Source organism: Passer domesticus, chromosome 3 (assembly GCF_036417665.1).
Source record: "Passer domesticus isolate bPasDom1 chromosome 3, bPasDom1.hap1, whole genome shotgun sequence".
NCBI lineage: Eukaryota > Metazoa > Chordata > Aves > Passeriformes > Passeridae > Passer > Passer domesticus.
In genome coordinates, this window is record NC_087476.1 from 111084798 (window position 1) to 111106153 (window position 21356).

General features: G+C 40.6%; 2 protein-coding genes across 3 annotated transcripts; one reads left to right on the top strand and one right to left on the bottom strand.

Annotated features, from left to right (window-relative positions):
* The first annotated feature begins 6 nt into the window (after window positions 1–6).
* TRMT61B (tRNA methyltransferase 61B) lies at window positions 7–6124 on the top strand. 2 transcript variants are annotated; one of them, XM_064415131.1, is made up of 7 exons: window positions 8–557; window positions 646–748; window positions 3145–3335; window positions 4411–4502; window positions 4904–5139; window positions 5749–5829; window positions 6009–6124. In XM_064415131.1, the coding sequence occupies exons 1-7, from the start codon at window positions 54–56 to the stop codon at window positions 6050–6052; spliced, it is 1251 nt and encodes a 416-aa protein (XP_064271201.1). In that variant the 5' UTR covers window positions 8–53; the 3' UTR covers window positions 6053–6124. The 2 variants fall into 2 exon arrangements, with proteins under 2 accessions (XP_064271200.1, XP_064271201.1); XM_064415130.1 differs by lacking the exons at window positions 5749–5829; window positions 6009–6124 and having other exon boundaries at window positions 7–557; window positions 4904–5432.
* On the bottom strand, window positions 3260–13054 carry SPDYA (speedy/RINGO cell cycle regulator family member A). Its single transcript, XM_064415133.1, has 7 exons — window positions 12917–13054; window positions 12135–12381; window positions 11080–11138; window positions 10741–10826; window positions 8982–9153; window positions 7780–8071; window positions 3260–6403 (listed from the first exon to the last, which is right to left on the bottom strand). Exons 2-7 carry the CDS (start codon window positions 12361–12363, stop codon window positions 6315–6317), a joined length of 927 nt encoding a protein of 308 aa, XP_064271203.1. The 5' UTR covers window positions 12364–12381; window positions 12917–13054; the 3' UTR covers window positions 3260–6314.
* Between the last annotated feature and the right edge of the window lie 8302 nt (window positions 13055–21356).

A 21356-nucleotide genomic window follows, 5' to 3' on the forward strand; every position in this document is an offset into this window, starting at 1 on the left:
CGTCATCGGGGCGTGCGGCGCAGGCGCGCGGGGCGAGCACGCGGGCCGCTCGCATGAGGGCCTGGCGCGCGCTGCGGCGGGCGGCCGCCCCCTCATCCTCCTCTTCCTCCTCCTCCTCCTCCTCTTTTCCTGCCGACGGGAAGCCTCGCCGGCGGGCATGGCAGGCTTCGCTGTCGCCGCTGGAGCGGCTGAGGCGGCTGCTGCCGCCCGAGGAAGCGGCGGCGGTGGCGCGGTGCGCGGCGGCGCCTCAGGCTGCCCCGGAGAAGATGGAGGAGGAGGAGGAGGCGGCTCCGCGTCCCGGCTCTTTCCGCGCCGGGGAGCTGGCGCTGGCCGAGGTGCGCAGGAAGCACAACTCGGCGCTGAAGCTGCTGTGCCGGCTGGCGGCCGGGGAGGTGCTGAGCAGCCCCGGCGGGCTCCTGCCCCACCGCGACATCATCGGGCGGATGCCCGGGCAGGTGCTGCGCACGGCGGCCGGGAAGCGGCTGCTGCTGCGGCGGCCCTCGCTGGACGAGTACGTGCTGCTCATGCCGCGGGGAGCCACCATCGCCTACCCCAAGGTAGCGGCTGGTGGCTGGGAGCTCGCTGGATGAATCTCGCCTCTGATTTCGCGTGGATAGTGACGTGCCGTGTTTTTGTCGCCCGCAGGATATAAGCGCTCTGTTAATGATGATGGATATCCACCCGGGAGACACCGTGCTGGAAACTGGCAGCGGGTCTGGTGCTATGAGCTTGTTTCTGTCGAGAGCAGGTGAGAACCTGGCTTTAGACAACACAGTAGTTATTTATTTCCTTATCACAACTTGGGGGTTTTTTTGCCCACATACTTATAGTTCTTGTGGTCCTTACTATTCAGCTCATGAAAGCTTTGCTGCAGTTCACGTATAGTTTGTTGACTTAAAGGAAAGTTACATCAGCACAGGGACTGCAAACCATTCTGACTGTGCTTATAGGGCATAGTGTAAATGGTTACCAAGGGCCTTGTAGAAAGCTGAGTTTCAGCCATGCCTCGACATCACTCAACTGCAGCTGGTTTCTTCTGGTCATCTTTCTGCAATAAACTAATGTTTGGGGGTTTTTCATTCCATTGGGATTTTGAAGCTAGCATGAGATTATCCTCAAAGCAAACATTGCTGCTGTAGGAGCTAGAAGCTGATGAGACAGAAGATAACCATCAGCACTTCTCTTTCCATTTAGAGAAAGTAGGAGTCATTTTCCCCAGCTTGCCCTACAGGCAGACCCAGAACCCAAATACCTGATACTGGCTAAGGCAAAACCTAGCTCTTGCTAAATACAGCAGATGATTTTTCTTGGGTATTCAGCCTGCTGTGGCCATTTCATACAAGCACACCTGAACTTGCCAATTATTCCTCTCGTTTTTCTATCTTGTCCAACAGGTTTTTTCTAATCACTTTAATTTAGCTGTAAATGGGCCAAGTTGGCAAAATCATTGACATTACCAGGCTGTTAACCCTATCCAGGGAAAGAGTGCAATTGTTGTGTGCCAGATCAGCTCTATTTTGAGGAGTGGGGAAAAGATATGAAATTGCATTGCTGTTTTCAAATTTATTGAATTTAAACAGCACCAAACACAGCCAGTTTTAGTCACAGCTGAACACACTTTGGTGCTGACACAGAAATAAATAGATTTGATATGCTGGTTCCTAATGGTGGCTGCTTTTGCCACCATTGAATACACACCAGTGATACCCAACAAGGAAAACAGCTGCTGCATGGGTAAATGCTGGAATTCAGATCCAGTGGGCACCTTACCAATGTCCATGGAATTATTTCATTTCCAAAATTATTGTTGATTTAACAGATTTCATTCATCTCTTAATTGTTATTCCTTTTATGTTTTTTTTCCATTCTTTCTTTAATCCCAGAAACTACTGACATAAAACAGGAGTGTTAAGACAGTGGTATTTGCCATGATTTTAAGATCTTTTAGAACTGGAAAATATGATGTAGCAAACTTCACATACTGTAGCTTCACAGTAATGAAGTTTTGCCTAGCTATTTTGCCTTGCTGTTCTGATTTTTTAAAAACCAGTTTCAAAAAGTAGGAATCACTTTGAATAAGTGGGGGTAAAACTGACCCCCCCCCAGTGTGAAGAATTTTATTTTCCTGATGTTTTTAAACTGATAATCTAAAGGAACCAGGAGTTGGCACTGTGACTCTACAACTGCTTCAGGTGATCAAAGGCATCATGCTGAAACCTTCCCTTTCTTACAAGCTGGTTCTGGCCTTTGTCTGAGGCAGGGTGAGCTGGATCAAGGAGCAACTGTTGGGAAATCCATCCCTTCTTTTACTCAGTTATCTGAATGGATTCACAGTGGGATCACGTAGGTGAGGGAATGAGCCTGGTGACTTCAAACTGAAACGGCTTAGAAAGGCACAGCACTGACCTGGGGAGCTGCTGCTTCCTGAAAGCTGCCTGCACCCCTTCCAAAGTAGCAAGGAGAGAGACGTGAGCAGTGGGATAGGCGTGAGGAATTGGAGTAATAGAAATATGGAATAATACAGCAGTGCACACCCTGCTGTCTGCCTGCACAGCCTGGAAATGCTTCCTTTGTGAGAAACATTGGAGTCGTGGTAGATGTCAGAATAGTAAATTTAGACAATAATTTATTGCTGTTGCAAACAGTAACAGGAAAATTACACAAACCTGGGTGAATCAAAGAGTACACTGGAAAACTTTTCTGTGGGGCTGAGATCAGTGAGCAGGTTTCCTTAGCCTGTGAGCACTGGTGCAGCATTCTCAGCTGGTACCTCTGGTTGCTCCAGCAGAAGGATCTAGCAGTGGCCACAGATGCTCAACTTGTCTTTTGCTGCATGAGTGACTTCAGGAGAGCATCTTGGAACAGTCTGTACTACTATAACTACTCTTTGTTTCATCTGTGCATTGATGGATTTCTGTCTGTGAAAGAACTAACATGACACTTTTCCTTCATATGTTTGTTTTAAATGTAAAGAAAACCTAGATTGTCATTGATTGTTTCAGATGTGATAATTTCCTTAAGTGGAGATGGAAAGGTGTACTTATGTCATAGACTATGGTTTTTGCTTTTGTTTTCTTTTTTTCCCCCAAGTCTCTATAACAGCAGTGTCAAGTGGTGAGTGGAATGTCTTCTGTTTGCTTTCAGTTGGGCACAAAGGACGTGTTCTAAGTTATGAAATCAGAGAGGATCATCATAATTTAGCTAAGAAGAATTACAGGCACTGGCGTTCTGCGTGGGAAATAGGACACGTGGACGAGTGGCCAGATAACGTGGAGTTTATTCTTAAAGACATTTCAACAGCTGCTGCAGATCTGAAATCTGTAACACTTGATGCAGTGAGTGAATCCAAACAACTCCCCCGTTTGACACATATCTTTTCTCCATTAATTAGAACCTCTAGTGTTCACACTCACAACGGGATTCCCATATCTAGTGTAACATGAGAAATAACAATGCAGGTCCTCATCAGTGAAAGAAACATTGTAATGTTTTTGTCAGATACAAATGTTTTCAAGGTTTCAGTTACAGGTTGTCAAATGAAAGAGTGATAAAGCTGTACTATAGAAATATTACAATTAATTACTGCTGTCTTGTAAGCAAATACCAACTTGCTTTCTTGTATTTTTGAGGAACTGATATTTTTAGGAGATACATATTTCAAGCATTCAATTTCAGAAGGATACAAAACTTTATTAAATATGCAACTATATGACCACTTTGCTATCAGCTATATAGAATGCACAATGTAACTAACCATAATTTAGAGAATGCTATGGCTTGCTCTCCTGTCCTGCTTCTTTGTATCCAGATTTCCTAAAAAACGAGTCATGCTGGGGAAAATAGCTAGATGTTAAGCACTCTTCCCTGTAAAGCTGACAAACTACTTACAACTGCTTACTAAATGCTTTAAACAAATAGCAATTTTTTAAATGGTGCAAGAAGATGCCTTGCCAAAGACAAGAAGTATTTTTAATCTTGAAACTCACAGCAAGTTAGACATTGTGACCATAATGTGTTCTTCTGCATTTGAACAAACTTTTTTCTTTTTTTTTTCACATTTGAGAAATAGGTATTCAAATGTGTTAGTAAATGTAATCTTCTAAAAGTTTTTTTATTGTCAGGATTATGGGATTTAATTACTAGGAGGCTTAACTTCCTACGGATCTACTTAGTTGGTCAAATACTACTTGCTGTTTTAACAGAAATTAATCTGGAAGTAGAGAGGACTTCATTTTGTGTAAGTGTGCACCTCAGGTTTTGAGAGGCAGTCATAAAACTGGTGGATGATTACACACTGCTGTTGTGTGCATCTCTTTTCCATAACCTTTTCTCCCCCAGCACTGTCCTGTGTTGCGTTGGTAGATGTACAGATGTTCTCCCAGGAAGCATTAATGTGTCTTTCTCTTGCAGGTCGTTCTGGATATGCTGAACCCTCAGTGTGCTCTGCCTGTTGTACACCCAAGCCTGAAGCAAGGTGGGGTGTGTGCTGTGTACTTGGCAAAGTGAGTATTTCTGTCTGCCACCTTTATTCAGGCGTTACCTGGCCTCAGTACAAAACCAAGCATCTTCTGAAATGCACATGCAGCATTCATGAAATGGTTAACAAAGCTGGGTTTTTCCCCATGTAACTTTCTTTGGGAGTTGTACTCTGTATAAATTACACTCAGCCAAATCCTTTGGCATCTCCATGGGGAATGTTCTCATTCTGGTCAGTGAAGTTTGGCCTTTTTGGCATCCTCAAAGTAACTGCACTGTTCTCCAGCGCAATATTCAGGTTGCTCCTTTACCTAAAACAAGGATTCGTGTAACCTCAAAGGTAAAGAATGTGCCTAAGTCAGTAGAACTGAAATTTTGTGATATGAGTTTTCAAAATACTACTTTATCCTTTGCATTTCTTCAAAAGCATCACACAGGTTATTGACCTTTTAGACAGAATACGGAGCTGCAAGCTTCCTTTTTTGTGTGAAAGGATAATTGAGGTAACTCACAGGAGCTGGACAGTACTCCCTGCTAAACTCAAGCATTACAAATCAAGCCAAATGGTGGAAACTCAAGAAAATATTGAAGAACCACTTCAAAATGAGTATGAAGAAATCCATATTCAGGATCAAGCAGTTCTTAAGGAGAGCGAATACAATGGTAAGGACTTTGCTGCTGATGAGGTCCCCTATTACTGCACTTTGATAACCCAGTGTAGGAAGAGGCAGTGTTTTTACCTAGGTCAGCTGAGAATAGGCAAGGTTTTAGACAGCCTAGACCTTGTCAGGTTTAAAGAAGACTATTAATTGTTATTTAAGTTTAAATCTCCTACTAAAAACCTGGGCTAAATAAAAAATAAATTTAAATCTGAAATAAAGAATTACTGTCTTCAAATTTTTGATTTTTAAGAAGATTCAGTTCTTTATACTCACCCCAAAGCTGCTTTAGAGCACCCTGATGGACTTAAGGATTCCTTAACAGAAACAGTGGCCAGTGAGCTCTGTTTTAAAACTATGCTGTTCTGGCAAATCCAAAAATGCTGCCATATATATATTATATTTATATGATAAGTGTAAATATGTATACAGTATAGATCTGCAAAATGCCAAGACTTCTGAATATATGATAGGTGATAACAAAAAAAAGAAAACATATCAGGGAAAAACATTACATGTACGTTGTCTACTCTAGGCTGTATGTAGGTCTTAAACTTGTGGGAACAAAAAAAAAAATAAATTCATAAAATAAAAAGAAATGCTCTTCTCACAGAATCACTCAGTGATGCTGCTGAAACAAACCACTCAGTACCTTACGTTGCCCGACCATCCCACTGGCAGGAAGCTCATTCAGGTGAGACACTTGGAAAAAGTTTATCTTAAATATTTACTAGTATTTTTATTTCAAATAAAAACTTTTTTTTTGTACTAGCATTTGATATTTTCCTATATTATGAAACTATTAAACTTATAATAATAAAATAATCATTGTGTATTGAAATACTAAAGTAGTAACTTTTGTTTTTTAATTAGCGTTCCTTACCAAGCTGAGAAAGTTTCGACCACTGCTTTCTTGATGCTGCTGCCTCCTTAGCTGCTAATCTGAATATTGTATCAGAATGAAATAAAACATAACCAAGTAGATGCTACATTTTGCAAGTTGTGTAACTTTCAAGTACTGACCGCTCTGATTTCTACCTCGCATCAAGTTTGAAACACCAACTGCTACCCCACTATGTAAAGGGAAAATTTTGAAGTGAATCATCATGTCTGGTGTTGTGATGCAGCCCAGACTGTTCTGCAAATCACAGTATCTGTTTCTGTCTTATCAGGTGCATTTCATTCTCCATTGCTTGTAAACCAGTCCATAGACTTATCTTGATCCAGGGTGCTACATGGTTGCCTTTTGCTGGACAGCCTCTGACAGTCTAACAGAAATAAGGAGAAAAAAAAATTTAGTAAGAAAATAAGGGATCAAAGGCTCTCCTTTGAAATTAATACTTTGCTGGCTTCCAACTGCTGACTATAGGTTTCTTTGAGAACAAAGTTCTTAAAGCATAACTTTAAGAGATACTGGAATTCACTGAATGCGTTCACTTGATAAAGCTGTGCTTATTTCAACATCAAAACAGTTGTTGACAGGCACAGCTCTGGTTCCCTTCCAGCACTCAGGCTGCAAGTTGCCTGGTTATTTGTGAATGGCACTTCATATAAAGTATTCTCAATTGGTTGGAGGAAACACAGTTTTTTCTGGCCCTTGTCAGAGATGAGAAGCCAGATCTCTCAAGTATAAACAGACTTAAAGTCATTTGGGGTCTCCCCTGAGTAAGTGGTGATGTTTAGCACATTAACTTATTAAGTTATATTTTGTAAACACCTGACTTGCTTTATATCTCAGGAAATATTCAAATGCCAATTTATTCAAAGTTGAGATTCACATTTGTACTAAAGCTGTCAAAACAGTAACAATCTTACTGTAATACTGAAAATTTGGATCTTAATGAGAACACATGCAAATAAAATATACAGAGTTATTTATAACTACCATTGTATTAGGTAAGTATACTAGGAACTCTGCACTGGTTAACTACAGGAGAGTGTCTTTGCAGAGCTGAGGCCTTGTCCAGGTGCCTGAGGAAGTTTACATCTCAAATGCATTTAACTTCCAATAATAAATTTAATAATGGTTTGCCCCACAACTGCTGTATGTAATGGAGGCCCCTGATGCTGAGGATGCTATTTTGAGTAGATTAATGGGCAGAGATTCAATTATGTAAACAATTCTTGCAATAAACTCTTGTTTTCTACTCATCCCAGTATTAAAACAGTCTTGTATAAAATGTCAACCAATTAGATACTTAAGAGGAAAATGGAAATTGTGATTTAACCTGTGTCCAAACCCAGATCACAAATGAGTATCTTGCTCTTTCTCAAAACATACTCTCAGCAAGTGCACTTCAACACACTTTACACACACCAGTATTTTTATTTGACATAGCCAATCATAAAAAAATAATTTAAAACAGGACTCCCAATTTAATTTACAATGCAAGAATAGTAACAAATGCCTGAGTAGCACCCAAAATCTACTGTAGTAGATGAAAGTAACATGAAGAGACTCAATGTGAAGCAGTTGGTACTTCCAGGAAGTTAAGACAGAATGTGTGAAAATGAATCTGTGAGGGTAGAAGTTCTGCTGAGGTGTTACAGGGAGGGACAGAGCAGTCCCTGCAGCACTCTGAAGGGCAAATATGGCCCCAGTTGCCTAAACTGATGGAAAATTACTCACAATATGAAACCATACCTCGGCCTTTATAAGAAGGAGAGTCGATGAGCATTTTTTCGGTAGAAAAGGTGTCCCTGGATTTCTGGGATGAGTGCAAGTCCATCATCTCCAGAGTGTCGGTAGATGAGGAGGAGGAGGATAATCCGAGCCGTACGAACCTGCCTTTCTTCCCGCACAGCAGGCAGTCTGTCGGAGTAGCGCTGGGCCCTCGGGGCAGCTGCACCTGATCGCCGGAACTCCTCAGAGCTCCGCTGTGGTGCACGGAGCGCTCCCGCTGCCAGATGTAATGTGTTGGAGCGATGGCCATCACCTGTGGGAACAGCCAGAGGTGCTCAGGAAGAGAAAAAATAAAGGGAAAACACATGGCTGAAAACTAGATCCAGTTAGTGCATGGCAGGGAATTAATGTAGCTGAAATGGGCATCATCTCTTGTCTGTCTCACTGTCCCACTGGAACGTTTGCTGCCTTAGGTGGGGGTAAGTAATCCTGACACCAGTCAGGTGTGGAAACATCCCAGCTTCCAGCCCTGTCTGTTCACGTGAGCCATCACAAACAGCAGCTCATGCTCGGGGTGTTGGACACAAGAGGGTCTCTGGCCAGCTACCAAACATCAGCTGACAGTGTTCATCATCACTGAAATAACAGTGGGAAGCTGGGAGGGTATACAAGGAAAAGCATCCTGCACTCGCCTTGTTCCTTGTGCTTTTCCCATAGCATCTAATCCCATCCCCAGAAATGGGTCTCTAGAGTAAATGGGAGATTTTCTTTTCCACCATCTAGAAGTAAACATTAGGTACTTAGGGCATGACAGGGGTTTTTCCAGGTACACACTTCACCTGAAAAATGAGGAATATATTTTTTCCTTATAAATTGTAAAGCACACAAAATTATTTCTAAAGTGGATGAAGTAAAACAAGGTAGATTTTAAATGAAAAATATTTGCATGAAAAGAATACTAGTCAATAGAAATGTCACTTTTAACAGTAGTGCAATATAAAATATTCTAGTTTACTTTTAAAACACACTTTTTAAACAATGTGTTTTAAATGGAGAAGGAAGAAATGTCATGGAGGATAAATGGGCCATTACATTTTAGCAGCATCTTTTCTTTTCCGTGGATTGTGTGTTTGCTCTAGGGTAGGAACTGTACAGAGCTAAATTGCTAGCTGGTGTTACTTGTTGTGATTTCAGCATCTAGAATATGAAATCTCCCTCCCTACCTCTTCACAGCAGCGTCTGCTTACAATAGCCCTGTAGTCAATTCTACTCCAAAGTTGATCTCTTAACTTTAAGAAATCAGGGAAGAGCTTTCTCCAGGCTTTGCCCAAAGCCCATGGGAAAATGTCATACTTTGCTTCTTCATTGTCTTCTTCAACTGTGTTTGCCAGATACCTTCAAATATATATATGTTTATGTTTGTAAATATTATTCAATCTTAAACCACTATATTAGAATGATTTCTAATATAAAATAACAGATATAGTGCAGTGGTTCTTTTTTCTAATATTGTGAGGAAAAAACACTAACAAAATACAGCTTTCTCTCTAGAATACAGTATTTTCTTAATTAGTTACACATGCATCCTTTGGGTAAAAAACCCCAAGCTTTTATAAAAATTGTTTTACTCTAGAGTTTCCTAAATTAATAGATAAGCAAGAACTAACACATCCTGACATCTTTCTCCAAGCTGGCAAGAAACCCTTGAATAAAATGAACAGTTTCTGATTGATGCTTTAAATAAGGCATAAAACTCTCCTGTGAAATCTTAAACTTCCCACTTTCTACTTTATGGATTTTAGCTATTCTTGGAAAATTACATTGCTCATATTAAATTAGGAGTAAACAACTAAATACAGGTCTACCTTTAGTTTAAATGAAAAAACTCAAATTACTTTTTTTAATGTCTCTCTTCTTCCCTTTCTTCACTATCTAGTTACTTTTAGGTTTGGATTGTCTTCTCAGACAACAGCAAAATGATTACTGGACCCACCTGGTACTAAACTCCTGTAAATCACACTTGAAAAATTAGGACTTATAGTATCCTCCCCAGTTTTCTCACTTGCTCCTGACCCCAGTATTCTCTCTAGTCCCAGTTTCACCAGACTCTTTGTCCCCCCACTAATCCTTTCACTGTTCTGGCCTGGCTTTTCCCCCTTCAGTGGGGTCAGAGGGCTCCCTCCTCCATGCTCTGTGGATGTCACCCACAGAACAGTGACAGCAGAAGGAACAGCTCCCTTTGCCCCTGCACTAGTGTGTAAATCAGAGCACCTGAGGAGTGATAGTACCAGAAAAGATGACCTGAGCACCATAACACTGTAAAAAAAATGCAGAACCCTCTGCAGGTACAGCCAGATACAGGGGGTTCTGTGGGCCTGGATTACTGATTCCACCACTGTTTCAAAGTATAGGTATTTTACAACTGTTCAAAAAAATTCTCAGAAATTCTCTTTACTTTTGATTTAAAACATGTTGACAGAAACTTTATTAACAAGTTACTCCTGAGATGCCCGTCATGGTGAAATGTTTTGATACAAATGCCTTAAAGGCTGGCAAAGATCTGAAACAGGGTTTTATATGAGCACCTGTGAGCCACATACATGTTGCTGTGTATTGTCCTGCATATATTTCCTGTAATGCTTTAAAAAGCCCCCAGATTCAGTTTGGTAGGCAGAATGCCACTGTGTGTATCACCACACCAATGCAAGCAACCCCTGTGTGCTGCTCCAGCTTGTTCCATCACAGGCAGAACGGTGACTTTGCACTATTTATGTACAGAATGTAGATTGTCATAGAACCACAGAGTGGTTTGGGTTGGAAGGGGCTTTAAAGACCACCAAGCTCCAGCCCCCCTGCCACCCCCCGGATTAGGTTGTTTATATATTCCTCAAGGAAGTCTCATCACATATTGTAATTATCAGTGTCATAAAGAAATAATGCAAAGTTTATTCTAATAATACCAGATAATTTTAAAGTACTTACAGAGCCACAAAGAAATTGATTCTGGTATGCTCACTTGGTGTGAAGTCAGCTCTCTTGAAATAAACGAAAGTCATTGCCAAGAGATACTGTTTTAAAATGTAAAATGAAGCATCAATGTGTTACTTAGAATAGTATTTCCTAAGTTGATTCACACATCTTGCATCAAGATATTTTCATCATTTTTAACAATGAGGAAAGCATGAATTAAGTTTCTTGAAACTTCCATGTGAAACCATTAGAAAAAGATGATGTTCTGTATTTGTATTAAGGTATCAAGTAATTAAGGGCAGATTTCTCACTCAGTGTCTGTTCTGTTAACTAAGGAGGAAATACACTTACCTTGTCTGCAATTTCACAGCAACAGTCCATCCAAAGGAAGTCTTGGATTAGATCATCATCTGTAATAAGAGAAACTTGTAGCATTTCAAACACCAAAACTGTTTATGTCAGTAGGTATTTATAAATAAATAGCAGATGGTCTTTCATTAAACCAAATGAAAGAAAAGAAGCTAGACCAGCCAGCAGGGAACAGAGAAGCTGAGGGCAGTAGGAGAGGTTCAGGTGTGAAAAAAGCTTACTTGACAAAAGAAAACAAACTCTACCAGAAAGGCAAGGTGGAATTTTTGGTGACTGCATTTCCTCCATTCTCAGTAACAGCAGGTGAAAGTGAAAAATAACCAGTATTTTTTTCTATTTGCATCATTTCTTCCTGCATTCCATGCGTCCAGGTGATAGCACACCATTATTTCAGAGGAAGTACAGACTGCTGAGATCCTGCACCTTGATTACCTGGCAGCCTTTACTGGGCAATGCTTGCTTATTTTTGGTCAGTGCTTCATTGTCCGTGACCATGTACCGTAATTACCACCAACTCTCTCTCATTCACTTCTGGATTTAAGGGTCAAATAAAAACCAGCTGTAATCTTCCACTATTACTTAACATCTTTGCTAAATTAAATAAATACAAAACTTCATATGAAAGAGACACAAATAAAGAAGAGATGCTCCAACTCCTTAGATCAACTTCCCATTCCACTTCTTCCCCCAGAAGTTTATTCCCACAGTAAAGAACATGTTTAAGAGACAAGGAGTCCTTTTTTAAGCCTTGTGTAAAACAAGATGCACATTGTTTTACATTGTTGAAATATAAGAGAAAATAGTAAGGAAAATTATCATAAAATAAAAACTAGCAAACTACCTTGGATTCATTTGTAATTTAAATTGGTCGCCCTTGTATTTTTAACTTAAGCATTAAATATTTATATACCAAACTATAACAACAAAACATTTTGATAAAGAATTGCCATTACTTTAGATATGAAAAGCACTCTCAAAATTCCTCAGCTTAGAAAACATTCTGTTCAGTCAATTCATATCTCACATTATTGACCTACCAAATAATTTAAAGAAAGCTGTCATTTCCTGACGCTGAATAACTAGACATGGTCCCTTTGAACATTTATATTTCTGACTAGGAACCCCTTTTTCACAATTTTCTTGATGGTCTTTAAAAGCAGGTCGCTTTAGTCTAGTAAGTTTTTTTTGCTGGTATGATCTGGATGCACTCGGTTTTACATGAACTGTGACAGTGGGAGGTGTCTGACACACCAGATTGTGTTTCATTTCGTTTAGCAAAGGTTCCTGTTAAAAAAATAAGAAGAAATTAACTACAAAATTAGTCAGTTTCAGCACTAGTACATTTTTTTTTGTTCACATGAAATGTTTCAGTAGAACTTATATGTCAGATGATGGAAAATTAATTTTATCAGTAGTGATTATCTAAGCTTTGTGCCCTAAGACAGCCATGTAGAGTTCTTCGATTTAGTTCTAACTTTATAAAGCTTTAATTTATTAATTGAAGGAGCCTTCAATTTTGCTTTTTCCAGTCAACTTTGGAAAATGGGAAAAGAGCCTTTCCAGGAAAAGCTGCTGTTTGTCACATCCTTGTAGCTCCACACACTTACTTAGATCTGCCAAAAAACCTGTGTTCTTCCCCTCCAATTCGTGATTGTGTCTTTTTTTTTTTTTAAGGAATATAACTAGAACTAACACAGCAGAACTGTGATTGAGCCACGTTGATTGATTAAAATCAAGTCTTGAGCTCGTAATTGCCATTGGGAATTAATCTTATCCCTCAAGGTGGACATACCCCGAAGGCACAGCCAAGGAAACATACCTGTGGCGTTTGTAAAATTCAGGGGACACCACACGGAGAGTGAGGCAGGGTATTTTTTGGCGGGATTAAATGTATGTACGCCTTCAGGAGGTCTCCCGGCAGGAGCCACCGCAGCCTCGCTGGCTCCCCAGCTCTCGGCGGCTGCCGCACGGACTCGGGAGGGCCCTGAGGCGAGGCCGCGCCTTCGGCTCCGCCGCCACAGCCCCGAGCCGCCTCCCCTCACGCCTCCACACCTCGAGTGGCGCCTCCCGCAGCCAATCAGCGAGCGCAGCGCACCGCCCCAGCCAATCGGACGGCGGGGCGCTCTCATCTCCCGCCCCTCCCGTTGGCACCCGGGGCGTGGCAGCCAATGGGAGCGGGGCACGGCGGGGGCGCCTCGCCGGCAGGAGCCGTGTGGGGGCTGCCTTGGGGCTCTGGGCCCCCAGCTCCTTTCCCTTCCCTTCCCTTATCCACTTATAGAGCAGGCTTAGATTAGGTGTTAGGCAGAAGTTCTTTACGGTGGGAGTGGTGACAAGGCATAAGTTGCCCAGAGCAGCTGTGGCTGCCCCATCCCTGGAGGTGTTCAAGGCCAGGCTGGATGGGGCTCTGAATAACCTGGGACAGTGGGAGATGTCCCACGCTGCCCGTGGCCTGGGGTTGGAACGAGGTGATCTTTAAGGTCCCTTCACACCCAAATCATTCTGTGATTCTATGATTCAAACATCTCCCCGGTTTGATAAAAATCTCCACAGGAGACGTGGGACACGAAGGAGAAGAGATACCTGACTAAATATCATTAAACATTGAGGTGCAGGATACCCGGCTGCTGCCTTTCTACAGAGGCAATTAAGGCAATTAGTCTAAGGCAGTCTATTGAAATGTATCAACAAGAATTTAAAAATCCCTTTGCTAATAAAATTCAGTGTGAAATCTTACTGTTGCCTTTTCTTAGAAGAGCTAAAGATTTATCCTAGGAAGATGGCAAGACATATATCCATTTTCATTGTTTCCCCCTGCTCAGGCCAATTAAAGTGTAAGTGGCCTCATTTGTTATGGTAATGAGAAGAGAGGCCTCTTTACACCTTCCTCATCTTCTATTAATAATTTGCTAAATTATTTACGTGCTCTGAGTCAGGGAGAATATTCAGGGAAAGATCACGCCAAGTTTCTGATCAGGGAGAGAGATAAGAAACATAGCAAGTGGTGAATGTACCAACCAACAACTTCTCTGTATGGAACAGGCTGAAGTCAGAAAATCTGGCAGCAGGGTGGGGACCATACCAAATACATCAGCAGGGCAAAAGTCTGTTTCTCTGAGATTCTCTCTTCTTGGACACATATTCACAGTGAGTTACCTACATTAATTATTCTCTTTTTTCTTTTTTTTTTCATATTACTTTTCATCAAGGAATTCAAAGTACTCATCAATTAAGTACTGCTCATTTGATAACTGTGAAAAACAGCAGAAGGGCAGGTTACAGAAACTTCCACATAACCATATTAATCCTTAAGACCAGGAAAAAAAAAATCTTTTTTATTCCCTATTGCAAAACATGAAGCTGCAATGATAATTGTGACATGCATACTTCCTTATTCTTTACACCTTTACATCAATAAAAAGGGACTTGCAACGTCAATCTTTACCCACACAGAGCTTCCTGTAGGTCTCCCACCTCTGACATAATTCTTGGGCTGGTGGTTCTGTAATAAAATATTAAAAGACTTCTTTTTTTCACTCAAAAACCTGTCACAAGGAAGTCATTGAAGAGGTATTGTGACTCTTCCACCAGTGTATTGTCCCCAGGCTGCCAGGACTCAGGTCCTGCTCTGATTCAGACCCGTTGCACAACACTGGATCAGGCTCTTGAGGAAATTGAGAAAATTGTGAGAGGGAGCTGTGAGGATGTCTGGGGCTCTGCCTTTCCTGCCTTGCAGGGCTCTGCAGCCTGAGGTAGGACTGAGATGGGCACCACTCAAGGACTCGACTCGGAAGCATTATGAAAAAACACCAACATGGAAAGGCTGATCCCTGAACCCAGTGAGAATAAGGAAACAGAATTGTACCTGACCGTAAGCCCTCTGCACGAGATAGTGGAATTAAATGGTTCCCAACTTTGCTTTCTATTAACTACAATTTTCAGAAAGTTGTTGGACAATTCATCCAAGAACACAGGGAAGAATGGAGCTTTTGGACTTCCAAGTCGCTGGTTGGACATCAGGGAGCGCTGTTTCACCATCAGCGATTCGAACCGAGACAATGCAGCGTTTGTCCAGCGGAGGACACGGGGTTTCATGCTGTACCTCTTTCCTAACCCTTCCTGTAGGTGTCATTAAAGCAATTTAGCCACTCTTCATCTCGATATGTAATCATAGTTTGAAATTGCATTTTTCATATATATAAATATAAATATATCTATAACATTTTATATAATATATACAATTTTATATCACATATATAAAAATCATTTTTATATAAATATGTGTATATATTGTATTATTTTATATGATATTTCTATGAATAAAATTACTAAGACTTGGGCTTGAAAGACCTGGGATTCTTACAAAATCTTATTTCTGGAAAAAACAAAGAATAATTCGATGTATACACTGAAACTCCATTATGAGATATATAGCTATCCCAAGACCAGAATTTGGTCCAAAAAGGCAACTGCAGAGCACTTTGATTCTTTTAAATGAAAAAAAGACTTAAAGTTTTTTTCAGTGAATGGGTTGTTTACATTACAGATAGATTAGGAAACATCACTGAGCAAAAACACAGGGATAGTATTTTTATAAATTACATTTAGGATATAGATACTTTTTTCAGATTTCGATATTTTTGAGGTGCCTTTGGCCTCTGACATCCTTTCCAATGAAGTTTTTTTTTTTTTTCTTTTTGCCTAAGAAACATAATACAGGTAAAACACCTGGTATTTCTTTTCAAACAAAATCATGAAGAACCACCATTGATTCTTGTAAATACAGATCATTATCCCAAATAAAATATGCATTTTTCAGTTAGAGACTTTTCCTACTTCCTGCAGGGTGTGAAATAGGAAAAAAAACCTCTCTTCCCTGTAGAGATGACTGCTGATCCTGCTGGGGGAACCTGCCTGGCCTCTCAATCAAATACATTCTGAAGAAAATGCTCATGGATTGAGAGCTCCATTCCTAAAGACCCATTGTGAAACTGAAACACACATCTAAAAGCAAACTTTGGATATGAGGTTAATTCTTTCAGAGTAAAGGGTGTAGCTAGTCACAGGATTAAAGTAAAGAGGAACAGATGAACCACCTGAACCCACATCTGTCACCAGAAATCTGTTTTATATGTGAAAGAGAGAGGAAGGATTTAGATGAGTTGTGAGAAACAAATTATTAGGGGATTAAGGTGCCTGGACGAGGACTAAGCAGAACACAGTTTGCTACTGGAGCAAGTAGGCAAGGATACTGGAAAGGTGTCTTGTAGTTAAATCCTTGTTTTTGACAAAGTTACAGTGTGATTAAAATTAAAAACAGTTCAGCGCTGCTTAAGTGTATGTCAATGACGGATGAATGGGCAGGGAAATTGTTTCCAGTTTTTTTACTTGAAATGAACATCTGAGCATACAGCAGTGTTTTCTAATATTTAAGTCCCAAAACAGTAGTTTTTCTCTGGTACTGTAGTTACTCTCTGGTACTGAGAAATTCAGGAGCTCTAAGGAAAAAATGATTTGGAAATTATGCAGTGAACAAGAAGAGCAGTGACTAGGCTAACAGAACAAGTGGTAAAGGAAAGTGGAGGCTGCCAGCAAACACAGTGCATGTTTAAACATGCTGCTCCTGCATACTTCAAAACAGCCAAGCACTCTGCAGCAACAAATCTCCATAAATCTCCAGGGACATAAGTTTGAACTTGTTCATTCCTACTGTAAATAGACTGACACATCCTGTATGAGCTTAACTAATTCCAAGCAGACAGGGGAAGCCTTTAAGATTTATTTTTAAGGATTGGCACCTGTATGCTGGTTGTAAATGAAACAAAATAGTCTTATCTGAAGAGTTCCAATTTCTCTGTAAAACGAAATAGATGATACAGACTACATTAGGTCTTCACCACCATGTCACAAAAGATGAATGCTTCCTCTCGACATCAGTAACTCAAAACTAGCCCTGCATATTTTACATTAAAGGGAAACGAGATGACCTGCAGTGTTTTCCTTTAAGTGTTTCTGAACCTTCTGACATCATCGACCATATTTTAAGTCTTTTTTAACCACTGAAGATTGCATTTTGGATTTGCAAGTATTTAATAACCATGGCTATATTTGTTTCCCAGTCGTGCCCATGCTGTTTCTTCATGCTGAATTGTGCAAAGAGCCTTAATAAACAGGACTCCTCTCTACCTGCCTGGCCCTGGAGCCATTTGTTCCAGATGGCAAGAGCAGCAGGCTTCCTGGGAGACAGGTGCAGGAGCAAGGAGCAGGTGTGTGCAACTGTGCCCAGGGCGCTGCCCGTGCGCTGTGCATGCGCAGAGAGGCTGGATTGCCTCTGTTCATGCTGGGAAATGGGAACTTTCCACTTTTTCCTTTACTCTTCTTTCCTCTCAGAAACAACTAACAAACACCAGACTTCAAAAATCTCCCAGCTGAAAATGTAGCAGGACAGAGAAATCTTCAAGAACTTGACTAAAGAAATATTTTTTTTTTTAAATGGCGTTAGCTAAGAAGTGTTTAATTCCATCTGGAAAATAACACAAATGCTTTGCTTCTGATGTAATGTTTAGGTATACATTAATACACTAAACTATAAAACATCCAAGGAACCTATTATCCAGGAAATATATCTTAGGTTATTATCTACAGACATCAAAAGTAGAAAAACATTGGTGCTTTCAAAATAACATCCTAATCCTTTTCCTGAAGGCAAGTTTCCTAAATAATAACTGTTTGAGTGGCTAAAGAATAGGTGGGAGCCTTCAAACTTTTAGCTAGATGGCTTATGATTCTATAACTGGGCAAAATGTGTAAATTTTATAAAATCTTTCTCATCTTGTTTTCCAGTTTCAAAGTTTACTGCTCACATAGGTCAAAAATTCATTCAAACACAGTATCTATTTATTCTGTTTTTATACTGTTTAACACAATTGAATCTTTGTCCATGACCCCTATAATATGAAACAATAGTGGTGATTAAGACAGGACAATTTTTCTGTTGTCAAAAGCTGTATTTGCATGGCACGGCATTCAAAAGAGTCACTCCATGAAAGGATTAATCAAAAGTAGCGTAGCTATAATTTTTGAAGCAAGAGGAAATTGTTTTCATTGGCAAATAATTTGGCTCCCATGCTCTTGTACTGCTAGGAAAGGAGCAGCATCAAGTTCAGTAGTGGGAAGGCAGAATTTCAAGGACAGCCCTTTAGAGACTAAAGCCAGACAAGTTAAAATGTGACCTGGAAAAAGTCCAGGATTTGCTTTTTTTAACTCCCATCCAATGGTCCAGGCTCCACACAGTTAAATCAGAACTGCCACAGTTTGTTAAACATTGAATGCCCCTCCCAAGAAGCAATAGGGTCTATAATTACTCCACAACAGGTCAAAAAGCTTTCTTGTTTCACCAAGTTCAGTAATCACAGGCTGTAAAAGTTCTCTCACTCCAAGCTTAAAGCAATAAAATGACTAGTACAAGGGCTGTAAATTAAAGTGCACAGAGAAACAGATGAACTTTGGTAACAGCTTTTGCTAACTGGAAAAAATAAGGGAAACTCATGAACTGTGAAAGTAGTCACAACACAAAATTTATTTCAGCGAGGGACAAAAAAAGCAAAACACTAATGGCATGCCCAGCTCTTGGAACCCCTCTCTCCGCTCTCCATTGTGTCGTGTTTGTGGGATGAGATTTTTCTGCCCAGCTCATGGGTGTATTTATTCACCTTTGCTTGGGGTATGACTGTGCACACAAATTAGAGTGAGGCAAGAGTGGGTGGGGATTTACAGCATGCTAACTGCTCCCTGGAAACTGCCTGCTGTGTGCAGGCTGTGACCCTGTTTTCATTGAGGAATACATGGCTTCTGCTCGCTGCCAGGTCCAGCCCTGTCTGTGGGCTGTTACTGGGGGTTACCTGACAAACTCTATGTTCATGCCCTCACTAGCCCCCTGGCAACCTGCACAGGTCCAGCAGAAGCAAATTCAATGGCAGGTTTTATGACAGCAGTACTCAATGTGCCTTCTGATAACACCAGCCTGAGGGACAGGACAGCTGTCTGTGTAAACATCTGCTTCAGCTCTGCCTACAGCCCACAGATGTTGTCATGCAACACAGCATGGTAAAAACTGCTTAGGACTATCTTACTTTTCAACAAGTGTTTTGACAAAGTTTCGCCTGTATCTTCTTTCACAGAGAATAGCTAAAAGAGTGGGGAAAAAATAAAGTATCTTAGATGCCCAAACTGAAATAACTTTAATGTAAACAGAGCTTCTTTTACTACAATTTGTGATCTCGTGTTTTCCCCCGAGCCCTTTCCAAACACTACAAACTTGAGGGATTGGGCACAGTATGAAATTAGAAGGTTTGCCTTGCTGCTGTGCAGTAGTCTGGATGAGGAATTATTACAGGTTTTGCCTCTAATGCAGTTTATTTTAAGCCATTTCAAATGCTGACAAAAGATGTTCTGAAAATGCTGTCAGTATTAGAGCCATGGAAATGCATTTTCAGGTACTTAAAGATGAGGGTGACAAACCTGTTACTGGCCCCACCCTCTGGAGTTAAAACTAAGCCCTGGCAGAGAGGTGAGGATGCCACAACGTATCAGACAGGTTGGTTTCTATAATCCTCAAAGACACAAATAGAACATACATTAATTGCACGAGCATTTCTCTCCTGTGGCTACACCCTGTCTAGTTTTGTGAACCTCTGAACCAACAGCCCTGTACCTCTTAGCAGCTGCTCTTACTTTCGAAGGTCTCCAGCCTGGTAGAGACCCAAGCTGTGGGCTTCTGAAGCTGAGGACAGCTTTGTCAGGGTTGCCACTGCCTCTGAACTAATTTCCATCTTCAACATGCATGACAGTCTTGTCAAAATGCAAACACTGTGCTATTATTAAAAAAATAAGTCATGATCTAGAAACTGACCAAAAAGACCCAAACATGTAAAATAGCTTCTTTTTTTCCTGTGTTTTTTTTTTTTACAGTGTTTAGAAGTAGTTAGACAGTCTAACAGAAAGGCATGACTGCTCCTTTTTTTAATTTTTTTTTTTTTCTTGGGTCTATACTTGACCACCTCCATATGGACAAGACATTTAAGTTCTCTGGGACTCCAAATGTTCTCATTATTCAAATCAGTGTAACAAGACTTACCTGTTTTCTAGTGGTTTTCAAACAGGCAGGAAAAATAAAATAGCAATAGAAGCATCTGTTTTATTACAGTCCTTTGAGCAGCAGCGTGTGTCAATTTGTGACAACACAGAATCTTCAGAAACACACAATAAACAAGGTACTGTACAAAATTTCTCAATATTGTCCTCTTCCTACAGTTCTTTCAAGGTTTCATTCTATGCAGATGATGAAGACTGACAAAAAAAAACTTGAATGCAAACATTCTGAAGCTGTCCTAATAAAAAGTTCCTAAGCAAGTCTGTAATATAATGACATATGTAGCAATATCTGCTGTTCAAAATATCTGTTGGCACTTTTGAGCATCAGTGTTTCTGGTTGTTTCTGTCTTTGTCAGCCTTAACCAGTTAAAAGCAATGAATTTTCAAAAGCCATTAATTTTGTTAGAAAAAGACTAACAAGATTATACTTCCCAGTTTGGTGTCATACATGGCCTATTTTCTAGGGATGAGACTGGTTATCTTTAGGAGGGTACACCCAAAACCAATCAGGTTTGCAGCCTCTGAAGAACCTCAGACCGAGATTGCCAAACACCCCAGTGGCATTGATCACTCTCTGTCCACTCATCTCTGGGATCTGCTGATCGCGGTGCATGTCACAGCCCCACCTTGCATCGTTTCCTGATGCTTCAGGAGTGACTCACACACCCTTTCGACTTTCCCTGAAAGGAGATTCTGTCGCTTTTCTGTGCCTGGGGAGTTTCACAAAGCCCACTTACCTAATTTCTAGTGAAGACCTGGAAGTGACCTCACCTCATAGCCCAGTATCACACTAATTCCTGCTGGCTTCAGAAAGAGCTGGATTTATTTCCTTGGATCTGATTCAAAATTCACTCAAGTCAATAGAAAATCTCCCCCTAAAGTCAATGCCTCTTGAGTATTTTAGTGAACTAATACTTTATTCTCCAAATAGATGGGATCCTATATAAATTACACAGCAAAAGTAGAAAAATACAGATTACATGAGTTCTCCTAATGCAAGCGTACATACTTTGTGTATGTAGAGTTTAGTGACCAAAACATTTTTTCTTTTTGCTATATAGTAGAGCCAGTAATGTGCTCGTAGCATTTAAATTATAATTTGTCTGAGC